General features: G+C 42.2%; 2 protein-coding genes across 3 annotated transcripts; both read right to left on the bottom strand.

Annotated features, from left to right (window-relative positions):
* Nucleotides 1-63: 63 nt before the first annotated feature.
* On the bottom strand, nt 64-8,554 carry SNRPG (small nuclear ribonucleoprotein polypeptide G). Its single transcript, XM_081068980.1, has 5 exons — nt 8,477-8,554; nt 5,840-6,133; nt 3,164-3,186; nt 2,374-2,498; nt 64-250 (listed from the first exon to the last, which is right to left on the bottom strand). Exons 2-5 carry the CDS (start codon nt 5,869-5,871, stop codon nt 200-202), a joined length of 231 nt encoding a protein of 76 aa, XP_080925106.1. The 5' UTR covers nt 5,872-6,133; nt 8,477-8,554; the 3' UTR covers nt 64-199.
* FAM136A (family with sequence similarity 136 member A) lies at nt 7,113-11,649 on the bottom strand. 2 transcript variants are annotated; one of them, XM_081068979.1, is made up of 3 exons: nt 11,481-11,649; nt 10,448-10,588; nt 7,113-8,554 (listed from the first exon to the last, which is right to left on the bottom strand). In XM_081068979.1, the coding sequence occupies exons 1-3, from the start codon at nt 11,565-11,567 to the stop codon at nt 8,366-8,368; spliced, it is 417 nt and encodes a 138-aa protein (XP_080925105.1). In that variant the 5' UTR covers nt 11,568-11,649; the 3' UTR covers nt 7,113-8,365. The 2 variants fall into 2 exon arrangements, with proteins under 2 accessions (XP_080925105.1, XP_080925104.1); XM_081068978.1 differs by lacking the exon at nt 11,481-11,649 and adding an exon at nt 10,688-10,865.
* Between the last annotated feature and the right edge of the window lie 1,544 nt (nt 11,650-13,193).

Here is a 13,193-nt window from a genome sequence, read left to right as displayed (position 1 = left end):
AAGACAAAATTAGAGCTAGTATTCTATTTTCTAAGTTTAGAACAACCAAGAAAAGCATTTTTGACTATTACAAAAGTTTATTTAACAAAAAAGTTTAACATGAAAATGTACCCGATCCAATTTTTATATTGTAGTAACACAGCAGCTGTGGCGAGGGGACATGGGGAAAGTTAATTTCTCTGGTGAACAAAGCCATTCTTTACACTCGTTCCAAGGCTTCTAACATGATGATACTATTTCCTCGAATTACCTAAGAAAAAGTAAATTTGAAAAGAACAAATTTACTTAACAGACATAGTAATGGTGATTGAAGAATTTTCATCACATCATTAATAGTTTTTCATCATTAAATGTCAGTTTGTGAGGCTTCTTTTTAAGATGTCAAGTCCTTCTTGAATCCTTTAGCAAATCTGTTGCTGTATGAACTATCCTCTATTAGAACAAAGACTTCGTAATTTATAAAAGAAAATCTAAGTGTATTTGAAAACTGTTTTTATAAGAAACAGGCTGCTAATGATTTCCCCATAGTTTTATTCATTTTCAAGGATAATGTACTGAAAAAGGTCCGTTTACATGAAACTTGGGGGGGAGGGTTGGAATGGGGAGTCATATATCTAAAGACTATAAGCTGTTTTTCTGGCCCTGATCATGGATTTGCTTTTCAAAACGCAATAATGGAAATACATTTGAAATAAGCAATAATACAAATCTTGGAATGAGTAATTAAAAAAAAAAGTTACACCTATCTACTGCTCAAACTTAAAAAAAAAACCAGGCAAAAAAATCAAGGCGAACAATTAGGAACTCTTACTACTTCTTAGAGGTCTTTATGCTCTGTGATTTGCTAAAGCTAAGTTGTCCTTTTTCTCTTTTTCCCCCTTTTCCGCCTCCCCCCACTCTGGTTCAAGCCTTGTTTCTCAGTCTAGTTGGCGACCTTGGTGTTAGGAGCATGGTGCTCCAACCACCTGAGCCACCAGGCCGGCCCCCTAAGTTGTCCTTTTTGATTCACCTTTCCCAAGAAACTTGTTGGACTTGCCACTTACTGAGTATATTGTCCTGTGCTGGGTAAAGAGAGATTCAAAGTCTGGGTCTTGTTGACAAACATCAAAAACTTCTTTAGTAGTCATACCATTATGGCCTAATGAATGCAGAAATGTCTGCTCCTATAATTAAGAACTCAGTATTTGTTTTCTAATGTGAATGGCTGTTATCATGACCATCCCTCTGCAACTTTTACCTTGACTACTGTTGTGTGGGAGACCCTGCTCGCTGCGCCATTTGTCACCCGAGGTGGCCTGCGGGGTCGCTGGTCCCGCTCCCCACATAAGAATGCAGGATGTGGCTAGGCCAAAAAGGAACACCCACAGAGCCACATGTAGGGGAGTCACACCACTACAGGCTCACTGGAAGCTGGAGTCACATGACCTGCAACCTGCCGAATGCGTCTCTGCCTGCCAACCGACCAACTGACCCTCCACTCGACTCTCCAATCAGCACAGCCTTGGCAGTTTTATCAGAGGCTAATTGGCTAACTGGTTATAGCGGATGGTCAATTACCCACAGCTGATGGCCATCTACTCCCCGAGCCAGCACCTTTCCGCATGAGGCGGAGAGCCTGCAAACTGCTCTCTGGGGCTCTGTCCCCACACTACTAATGAGCAATCTAGGTTAATTACATATACAATTAAAAATAAAAAGTGTGATCTGTGATCTGTGGACTGACACTTGATAGAAATGCAAAATCTCCGGTTCCGCCCCACACCTACTGAATTAGGATCTGCATTTTTACAAGATCATCTGAGAATTCGTAAGTATGTTCTTAATTTTCACTACCCATTAAAATCACCCAAGATCTTTTAACAACAAAAGCACCACTAGAGATAGTTTCAATTGCTTTGGGGTGGAATCTAGGAAGTTTTTGCAAAACTCTTCAGGTGACTGTAAATGCTCTAGGCTAGTAGTTGATTTTTGCCTTATGTTAGAATCACCTGGGGAACTTAAAAACCTCGACGCTACGTCCCAGACTAATTTACTTTGAAGGTGCAACTAAGGTGGAGAACTAATGCTCTAACAAAGAGTGACTATGGGCCTATATTACACAATAAAGCTCAAAAATGATTTCCAACAGCTATTTCAAGCCCAAGGACCTCAGAGAGTTCTATATAAGATTCAGATCTAATCTATAGGTAACTGGGATATTACCACAGTTAAATCATTGCCAAAGATTAAACTCAAAGGGAGACAGAATTCTAATCTTGCTTATAATTTGCCTAACTTCAGTTTAATCCAAGACTTTGATAGAAGGGAAGTTAATGCTTATTCCAAATGAAAAATGAAATCTCTAATTAAGAGAAATCTTACATCTTTACTTACCACCATTCCAATATTGTTCTGTTGCCCACTAGTTGCCATCTCCACACATTCATCTATGACAAGATTCATAAAAGGATCAAATCCCCGCAATATTCCTTGGACATGCCTGCCACCATTTAATTTCACTATAAAATGGGAAAAAGAAGTTTTAATAAAACTGGTCATTAACTATCAAGCATTCATTAAAAATCAGGTGGGTAAAATCCAGGCATATGAGATGTACAATCTACTATCCATATATGGCAAGCGTAAGGCATTTTACACTTACTTCCACATTTAAATTTACAAGAATCCAAGAAAGTAGAATTATCCTAGCTTTTTTATGAGGGAATTGAAGTACAGAGTTTTTAAGTAACTGATTCAAGGACAACTACTGTGCGGCAGAGCTGGGATTCAAACTGAAGGGTGCTGACCACTAAAGCCACAGTCTTAACCTCTATATACTTAAAAGTACTATATGGGCTCGATTTTTAGTCCTTGTAAGTCCTTTGCTTAAAGGAAAAAGGTTGATAAAATTTCAAATATCACAAAATAGGAAAATCCTGTGAATTTTTTGACAGTGAGGGAGGGTTTACATGAAAAGTCTGCAGTACTATGAAATTTATTAAATATCAGAACTTAGGTAAATAAAACTGTCTATACAGGGTTCTGATAAACCTGCTTAATGAATGAATGAGAATTAGGGACTCTGTGAATTTTTATAAAGTTGCTCCAAACAGTATATGCTGCCAAGACACAAGTAAAATGCAATGGAATAATTAAAAAGAAACCAAACAAGAATAAAACTTACAGGATAACTTCTTGTCCATAAATCTGAAAAAGCAAAGGGGATAAAGATTATATAACTGATTTTAAAAATTTAAGCATAAATTAAGCACAAAAGTATACAATCAATTATATAATAATTTCCTAGTCAATATAATTGGCTAAAATTTACACAATAGGAATAATGAAATCTAAAATAGTAAAAATCTTGTACTGCTATAAAAGATGAGGGAATAATGGCCCACCTCAGTTAGTACTTATACAAAGCAATGTATTTTGGGAAGGGGCAAGATAATAAAAAAAGAGTGGGTTTATATTAATGTACATTAAACCGAGTCATCATACTGATGTGAATTATAAAAACATTCTTGTTGTTCAATACTGACCTACTTTTCAATGGTTGGATTTTATAGCCATAACAGAAAAACAAAGATTTGATTATATTTTGGTTATTTCCCAAAACAAAGTTGTGAAGAAACCAAAACGGTTACGGTCAAACCATATTCTATCTAATTGCTATTTTATTTTATATTTGAGACCGTAAGTAGTATTTTAATATTAAGCATTATTCTTCAACACATTAAGTTTATTTTAGCATAATAAATGCATATTTGAAGCTTTAAACAATTTGAATTAAACAAGAAAATCCGATCTTAGCAGGGTAGTATGAAAATACTAGGCTGTGTAGTCAAACCAGTTTTTACCTCTTCCAGTTATAGGTTAGCAAATAGGAAATTTCATTCAATTTTAATGTGTTAGATAGTATGGGAGAATGCGAAGATAAATAAGACACGGGGCATGACAGAATGTGCGACAAGATACATTACCAAATAAAAATATATAGTGTATAAAATTATGTATTTTAATAGAATATATTATATAAAGCATAGCAAATATAACACACATGAGTTTACTTAATCCTTATAACAACTTTGTAAGTTATACTAGTATTACCATAATGTTATAGATGGCAAAGTGAGACTCAGAAAGGTTAAGTAAATTATCCCAAGTCACACAGCAGGTGAGAAAGTTTGAGCAAACACAAATGGATCCATTGGCTGGAGAACAAGACATTCAAATATTAGTGTGTGTAAAATTTGGTACATGGATTTCAGATGGAGAAGTTTGAATGCTGGGTTAAGAAGTCTGGACTTTATTATGCAGACAGCAACAAGTGATTAAAGCACTCAGTCATTGGCCAGACTACCATGGCAGCAATCTTTAAGTGGTGGGAGGGAGAATTTGGTTAGGCCAGGGTATGTCAACCTCAGCATACCGACATTTGGGCCAGATAATTTTTTGTTGTTGAGAGATGTCCAGAGCATTGTAGAATGCTTAGCAGCATCCCTGGCCTCCACCCACTAGAAGCTGATGAAACCAGACTCCCTGCCCGGCCCCCCTCTCCCCCCCAGTTAAGAACCAGAGTTATGCTAAACCAGGAGGAGGGTATAAGTGTAAAAGAAGATGGTATTAATTTGAAAGTCATTTTGGTGGCAAATGTGACAGAATTTCTTACAATCCATGAAATCTAGAGACGAGAAGAGAAAGGTGTTAAAATTAGTTTCATCAGCTGCAATTCTCACATGTTATGAATCAAAAATGAAACCTAAGATTACAAGTAGAGAATGGTCTTTTATTAGACAATAATTATCATTCCACCGGTTGCTGAGAAATCCAGAGAATACTTACAAGATTTTACGGGCTCACCAATAAAAGAATACGCATTTTCGTGACAATCATTTCTATTTTTCGTAATGTTAAGCTTATGAGTTAAGGAGTCTTTAACAGGTCAAACGAAAATATACACGGACTTTTTGCACAAGAGATGGCTTTGATACAAATGTGCACTTAAATGCAAAATTATTACATATGGACGTTTCCTTAAAATCTGACTTCTTTAGGGGGCTGGTAATAAACCACAGGCCAGGCTGACCAGATGGTCGCTTCACAAATTGATCCCCGGACATTTTGCACATGCAAAATTCCAGCTTTACACGGTACAAACGAGACAGAGAAGCAGGTACTGAGGAGACACGGAACACGCTGGGGCCTACCTAAAGTAGAAATATCCTACTTCGAGTTAATTTTACTGGGTGCAGGGAAAAAAACAACCACCTAGCCTTCTCTGATTATAAAAAAATGAATATTCTCACATATCTGTGCTAACCGAGCAAGATACCACGAGACATTCAAGTTTAACTTAAGAAAGCAAGAAAAAGGAATGGGATTTCTAAGCTGAAGTTCAAAGAAACAGCTACAAACACACTCTTAAGGTTAGGGTGGCTTTCGATTGCTCATATGCTATCAAACACTTCCATTTCACCCTTCGTTCCTTATCGAATTACCCTCGTCACCGGATCTAGAACCAGACGCTATTGAAGATGGTCGACAAAGGGTGGCGTTGGAGATCTAGGAAGGAGAGCGTGGGGGAGACGAGGGGCTGGGAGCTCCGGCTAAGGCAAGTCGGCAGAATGGGGGCGCCTTCGGTGCCTTCAGTAACCATGCCAACCAAGCAGAAAGGCGACGGCCGCGCGGGCTTCCGGCTCGGAAGCGCGGGGCCCCGGCTGGGCTCTCCCGGGCCTCCGACCGGAATACGCACGCCAGGCACACTGTCGGGAAACGGAGGGGAACCTAGGGGATCTGAGGAACGCGAGGCACACAAAGGAGCTGCCAATCGCGTGCGGCCCTCGCACAGACTTACTTTTTCAACTCGGGAGGGTGAGCTTTGCTCATGGCGCCTACACAGCGAGCTCAGAAGAAGCCTCCCAGCGCAATCCGTGGCCTTCCTCACGCTCCCGCGGCAAACCCAGGGTTTCGCGTCTGACGTCACGGGTACCGTTAACCAATGGATTGTCGGCCCCTTTCACATTTCAACTCGCGATACTTAGGGGAAGCCCGGAAGTATCGGTCCGCCCCAAGCTTCCGGTTGCGTCGCCAGCGATTGGCCGGGACGGAAGGGTGGGTGCTCGAGGCGTCCTTAATTCCGTTTCCTTGTCTGTAAAACAGATAAATCCCTCTAGTCTGTCTTCTGAGCGACGCCGGTCCATCCTTAATTTTAGTGGATCGCATCGTTTATCTTCATATGTGCCAAATGAAAATACGCTCTGGATGAGCGGGCCCGATTATTTCTTTGGAATGTATTCCCCCAGCATAGTATGCTAAGCCTAGGGTTCATTAACACCTCAATTAGTGACCTCCGCACCGGGCCTGTTTACACGAATTTGAATCTAGAGCCCGGAAGTGTATTCCTGACGGATGGTCTTGCAATTCTTGCAACACTGCCTCGGGAACCCCACCTAGTGTGCTCGGACCCCATACACAAAATGTGAAGTACGGCACAAACAACGATCTCTAACACGAGGTACGGATTTTCAAGTCAAGAGCCTAAGTGTAAAAGGTGGTCCCTGACTTGTTCTCAGTGAATTTCCCCAAAATAGGAGGATCCACATTTATGAATCCATTACAATACAGATTATAGAAGACTTGGTCCAAAATAGAAAAGCTTTGATGATTCTAAGTAGGGGGTGGTTCTCCACAATTTAGTTCATTCCTAATGTTCAGGAATGGCTCTATTTGAATACCAATGATAGTAAAGACTTCGTTAAACTCATGTATTTTGTACTCTCTTGGTACTCAAAATTCCAGATATTGCATATTCTCTCAAGGGTCATAACTGATCTTTTCCACTTCTTGCTGCTAGTGTTTAGTTGAAGCTAGAAACCTGACTTACATGCTGCATTCTTTTCAGCCTTATGGACAGTTCTCTATCTTTTTACATGAACGGACTTCAATAATGCCCTAGTCTGCCCTTAAAGGTTTTCCCATTTATAATACAATGAACAGATCTTGCATCCGAACCATATAAACTTCACTCTTCTGAAACTCTTAAGAAACTTCTTTCACACATTACAAAGAAAAGCATCCTTAGAAATTTAAATATACACTACCCAGATACAAGGAAAGAAACACAGTAGTAGAAGAAAAAAATTAAACCTTATTTATTTTTAAAAACCAGACCACTAGGAAAATATATCACAGTCCTGAAACAGCAGACAGGCTATATCATTATTTCAAGTAATAAGCTGGTAAAAAGACAAGGTCCTTATCAAAACAGTAAGGTGCCAGAGCTGGAGCAGGAACACTGCATGTTGCAAAGGCCCCAGGCAAAACTGATATTTGGTAATGGGGGGCTGCCCCTCTTTTGCTCTCCAGGAGCCACAGCTCACCCGAGTTGCTTAGTTTTTCTTCTTTGACCTTCCTGTTGCCAAGGGATTGTCTCAGTAGGGCTATATTATTTCAGGGGCTAAGTAAGCAACACTGAATATAGGTTTCATTCCTGAAAACCAAGTTTTTCCAAATCCAGCACTTCATAACTCTATTAAGCAGCCAACAGTTCCTTTCACTGTTCATTCCTGAGTACTGATATATAGCACAATCAAAATCCTTTCCCTTCAAGGGAGTGTCACTGCAAGATTGTCCTGTCACTCTGCTGCAGACAGCCTCAGGGCCCATCATGGCAGCCAGTGAGAGGAAAGGTCTGCTTCACATACCCACTGTGACATCACCGCTCATGTTTTAGGAGAGTTCCAGGCTGAAAGATGTAATGTGTGAGAATTTTAAGAAATGCACATTCACATCTCATGGCCAGAAATGGATATCCAAAGGAACCTTTCAAAGTTCTTATCTAAACTACCTCTCCCAGCTCCACATCTTAAATCAACTTCATGCTGTTGTAAGACAAAACCAAGCAAAACAAAAGACCCAGGAACTTTTTTTCCCTGGTGACCTCACTGACTTTGCTTCACAGCTCATGGAAAATGGTGTGGTGATGCTTCTGATTAACAGGAGGTTGGCAATAAACAGAAACACCTCTCCTCACACTCCAGCAGATCACTGGCAGATTAGAGGAACCTGTCACCCTGTTGGTACCTGGTACCTGAGGCTCTGGATTGGTACGAGGGAGATGCCTGCTGCTAAGATAAGCACTTGCCACAAAAAATTTAGACTCTCAAAAACTCTCTGTCTCAAATTTTAGCACCAATTTTTCCATTTCATTATCTAGGATTAAAACATAAAGGAACCACTGTCCAGAGGCAAGTGACATATGCCTTAAACTCGCTGCCATCCTTAATTTCTTCACTCATAAACTTTGTTTAAAAGACCAATTCTCATTCTTCTTTTTAAATAGATTCCTGCCCTCCGCCTTGATGGCCAATGACAAAGACTTCTATTTCTGAATGGATGAGAGAGACTCCTTCATCTTCCTGGTCATGGTTGGAATGAGGTTCATGTGGTCATCTACACACTTGGTCACACAACTCTCCAGCTGCTGCTTCACCTGAAGCTCTTTACTCCCGGCATCTATTGAATCTTTGGCTTTGTCGTTGCAATGCATGGTACATCGGGCCAGGCGGTCCTGTGGCAAGAAGGAAGAGGGTAGAGAAGGCTGAGAGGCTGGCCTTCATTTACCAAGTGCTTATCAAGTTCCAGGCCCAGGGTTACATACAGTAAGTCCTCACTTAATGTCAACAGATTCTTGGAACTGTGGCGAAGCAACATATAAGGAAACCAAATTTACCATAGGCTAATTGATATAAAAAAGAACAGTTAAGTTCCTATGATAGCTCACCAATGATATAACAAAATGATGTTATTCGAGAACCTGCTGTGTGTTGGCCGGACATGTATTATCTTATTAATTAAAGGGACACTATAGTGCAATTAACCAAGATTATCCTGATTGAAACAGAGGGTAGCACCAGGAGAACCCAGGCAAAGCATTACTAGAAAGCAGGTGAATGACAATAGATTGTATAGGAGCCGCTTCCAGGAAGTCATTTGAAGCCAGTTACTCAATTACAGAAAGACTTACATACATCTTGATTCTTTAATGTCTGTCCTTACTACAGAAAAACACTCAATACAACACCTACTTACTGAGTATCTACTATGTGCTAGGTACTCTTCTTAATGTTGGGGAATACAGCAATGAGTAAAGCGTAAAATTCTTGCCCTCATTGAACTTATATTCCAGTGAGGAGAGAGAGACCAACAAAATAAATAAATGAGATATTGAGGAAACAGTTAGAAATATGAATTTGGAGACAGGTGTGAAGTTGGTCCAGAGATATGAACGTAGGAGTTGACAGCATATTGATGAGATTTATAGCTACAAGACTAGAGAACTAGATAGAAAAGAGAAAAGGTCCAAGGACAACCTTGGGCACTCCAATGTTCAGAGGTTAGAGTAGGGAAAAGCCAGTAAGGGAGGCCATGAAAGGATGGCAGGGAGAAAGGTGGAAAACCAGGAGAGTGTGGTGTCCCCCAACTGAATAAAGTGTTTCAAGGAGAAAGAGAGCAATCCACTGTGTCAGTGATGCAGACAGGTTAAGATGAAGACTGAGAAATGACCACTGGATTTAGCCCCATGGAGGGGAATGGCAATAGCAGTTCTGGCACAGTGGAAGAATAAGTCTGATTGGAGAGGACTGAAAAGTAAATGGAAAAAGAAAGGTTATAAAATTCAAGAATCAAAATTCCAAAGACCCTATTTATAAAATTAGGTGTCAAAATAAACAAAAGAAACCCTTGGGAGTTCCATGATCTTGGAAATGTTGTTTTTTTATAGTGTCAGTAATTTTAAAGAATTTTATATAGCAGAATGTAAAAATATCACATTAATTTTTCCATTGTGAACAGAATCCTATGCTCTGAAAATTTGGTTCAGAAGTGGGCCCTGCTTCCCCAAGTTCCAGACAAGTATATGTAGAGGAAGGGAGTAGAATGAAGTTGTGGCTACCCTTTGCTCCAGAGGGATTGGGGGGTGGGGTGGTGCTGTTAGTGACCTTAGAGGGGCTTAGGAGGCAGGCATAATAATGTTTCATACAAATGACTGCTCCTTAGTGACATGCCCTCTGGGTGTAGTAAATAGGGGCAGTGCTGGGTGGGGTAAATCCACAAAATAATGGTAGGATCTTGCTCTAATCTGCATCTTTTTAAGATCAGCCTATTCCACCTTTCTGATGATTCTGCTATGAGTTACTATGTTTTAGAAAGCTTTGTACTATATAGTATATATATTTGGTGTCTATGGAAAAAAAAAAAAAAGCATAAGCTCTTGGTCATGAACTCCAGCATTCAGAACTGTGTCCACAATTTCAAACCCTGTATAGATTGGTTGATCATAGCATTGTCACCAATGTTAACAGAACCAAGGCACTAAAGCCAAGAGTTTTGTAATAAACGCTTGTCATCTTCTGCAAAAGGGCAACATCAAGGACTAGAGTCCTCTGTATGGGATATTCCTCACCTGGAACTTCTCCAACTCGCTGGTCACCAAGGCCTGGGCTTGAGCCAGAGGTGCGTGGCAGCGCTCAATGCACTGGTGTACCTGCTGCATGGTGGCCTGGTTGTCCTCACAGCAGCCGGCGCTGCACCGGAACATGAGGCCCTGGGGCGGGAGGGCAGGGAGAGGTTAGGTAAGAAAGCCCTGGGGACATAGATGACCATGGAGTGCAACAGAGCTTAGGAGGAGCGTCTATATTTGCACCTCTCCTTAGAAGAGACATCAGGACCTTAAGACCACGAATGTGAAAATTATCCTCAGTGCCTCGCAGTGTTTCATGGCCTTCTTGTTGCTAGCTCAGTGGCACCTGCTGCCTCGAAGGCCGGGTGGACGGGGAAGCTGGCGGTGGGTCAGATGAAGCCAAATTCTGAAAACCAGGAGCCTATATCACAGGGTTTCAGAGGTCAGCAACCTAGTAATCTATATTCCAGGGGGCAACCCATTCATTAGTCAATGACTTAAGGGGCACTACAAGGGTAACCCACAACCTCGTTAGGGAGGCAGGACACAAAATATTTAGGGGATCAAAGCAGAACAGCATATAAACCAGCGCTGTGTGGCGCGAATAACCGGGCAAGACCTGGCCATTGAGGAGGCGGAGCGCTTTCGCCTTTCCGGTCTTTCACCTTGGCCGTGCTCTTTCGGGGCCTCGGGCTGCTCACCTGCGGAAGGGGCCGCACGAGAAGGGGAAGTGGGGGAGGCCAATGCCTCACACCAGGGACTTCCTAACCGTGGTCCGGGGACCCACCCCTACGCCCCTCGGGCTGGTCTGGGTGGAAAACGGCCTTGCGCATGGCGAGGGCGCACAGATTTCATCCGCTCAGCCGAAGCTCCAGATTTTCTGTCTCAGGGCAAGGCCTGCTTCCGAGGTCGCCGCAGCAACCCCAGGGACGTCCGGTTCGGGGATCTGCGGGAAGGGGGACAGCGGCGCGGGACATAGCACGGTGGCTGTGGGAAGGGGCAGCGAATTCCCCCCGGATGGTCCCCGCACCGCTACCTGCATCTTCCGGATGTTCTCTTTCTCTAGACTCTTCACCATGGAGTCCACCGCCTCCTGCACCCGGAGCTGTTGCAGCTCCGCCATAGCGACCCCGGCCGCGCGTGGGCCAACATGGACTCCGCGCACCGGCCCGCCCCCTCGTCGCAGCTGCCCGGGGCCACGCAGCGGGTCCTTCCCCGGCCCACGTCGCCGCCTGGTGTCCGAGAGAAGCAACTGCACGCCGGCGGCCGCCTCCCGCCTCCCGCTCGCTCCAGCTCCCGCCCGCCCCGTCCCCGCCCCTCCCGCGGCCGCTGTGTGCACCTTGCCTGCGCCTCCTCCGGCCTCGGAGGGCTGCTTCCCCCCTGATCTCCGCACGGTTTCCGTGCGCGCACTGCGACTGCCTTCCTTCCTCCCTTCCGTTCTTCCCTCCCTTCCCTCTCTTCCTTCAAATTCTTAACACATAGTATTTAATGCGTGTAATTAACATACAGAAAAGTGCCCAGATCTGAGGTGTACAGCTTGATGAATTTTAACAAACCTGCCCTACCCCAGTTTCTGCCCTTTCTCCCCCTATTCCGTCACTTCTGACCCCAGGCCATCACTGATCTGCTTTCTGTCACTACAGGTTACATTTTTCCTTTCTCGATTTCTATCTATCTATCTATCTATCTATCTATCTATCTATCTATCTATCAATCATCTATCTATCTAATCTATCATCTATAAATATATATATTATATCTATTTATATTTATGTGTATATATATATATATATATATATATATATATATATATATAAAATCATTCAGTATGTGTACTCTTTGTGTCTGACTTTTTCACCTAGCATAAGACTTTTTGATATCCAGCTGTATCTTTGATTCCTGTCTGTTGCAGAATGGTAGTCCACTGCATGGACGTACCACAATTTGTTTTTCCATTTCCCTGTTGATATTTGGGTCTTTTCCAGCTATTAGCTATTATGAATAAAATAGTGACTATGAACATCCTTGAGTAAGTCATAGATTTCCATTACTCTTGGGTAAATATCTCAAAGTGGAATTGTTGGATTGTTGGTAGATGTATGTTTATACATTTATTTCTAATAAAAAATTATTAGCCCCAAAGGCAATGCAGAGGCTACAGATATTTAATGGACGATGGAACATTTATGTGCCAGCAACAGCGAGCTGTTTCTGTGTTCCAGGAATGGTTCTATCTGGAATGCCACATCTTCCACCCCAATTTCACTATCCTGTGCATTCATTTATTAAAGACTTATTGGGTGTCTGCCATACACGGAGCACTATGCTAAGGGTGATAATTTTCTTCTGAATGTTTACATGGAGTTTAAGTTTTGTCTAATAATTATGTCTCCCTTGGTTATGTAAAAATTCTCTCCAGTTAGAACATTCTATCATAATCGATGAGCAATAGAGTGAGGATGGATTAGCTCATGTAATAGTGCAGCTCACTCAACAACAACACTTTAAAATTATTATGATTTATACTATCAGGTGCTTTCACCACAAAGCCTTAAGGTCATGTCGCTGCCCAGATATACTAGTTGGAGTAGCATGGGCAGCATGAGAGAAGCTCAGACACAGGTCAGGAAGCCGGCTGTGTGGATTTCGGCTTTCATTCTGACAGGTTGGTCCATCTGTAATCACAGCTCTGCCAGATTGCCTTAATGACAGCCCCGCCTCACCTGGCTTCCTGAGCAGACGCATTCCT

The sequence above is a fragment of the Rhinolophus hipposideros genome (genome assembly GCF_964194185.1).
Source record: "Rhinolophus hipposideros genome assembly, chromosome: 12".
Taxonomy (NCBI): Eukaryota; Metazoa; Chordata; class Mammalia; order Chiroptera; family Rhinolophidae; genus Rhinolophus; species Rhinolophus hipposideros.
Note: the sequence above shows the minus strand (reverse complement) of the source record. Positions and strands in the feature narration are given on the sequence as shown.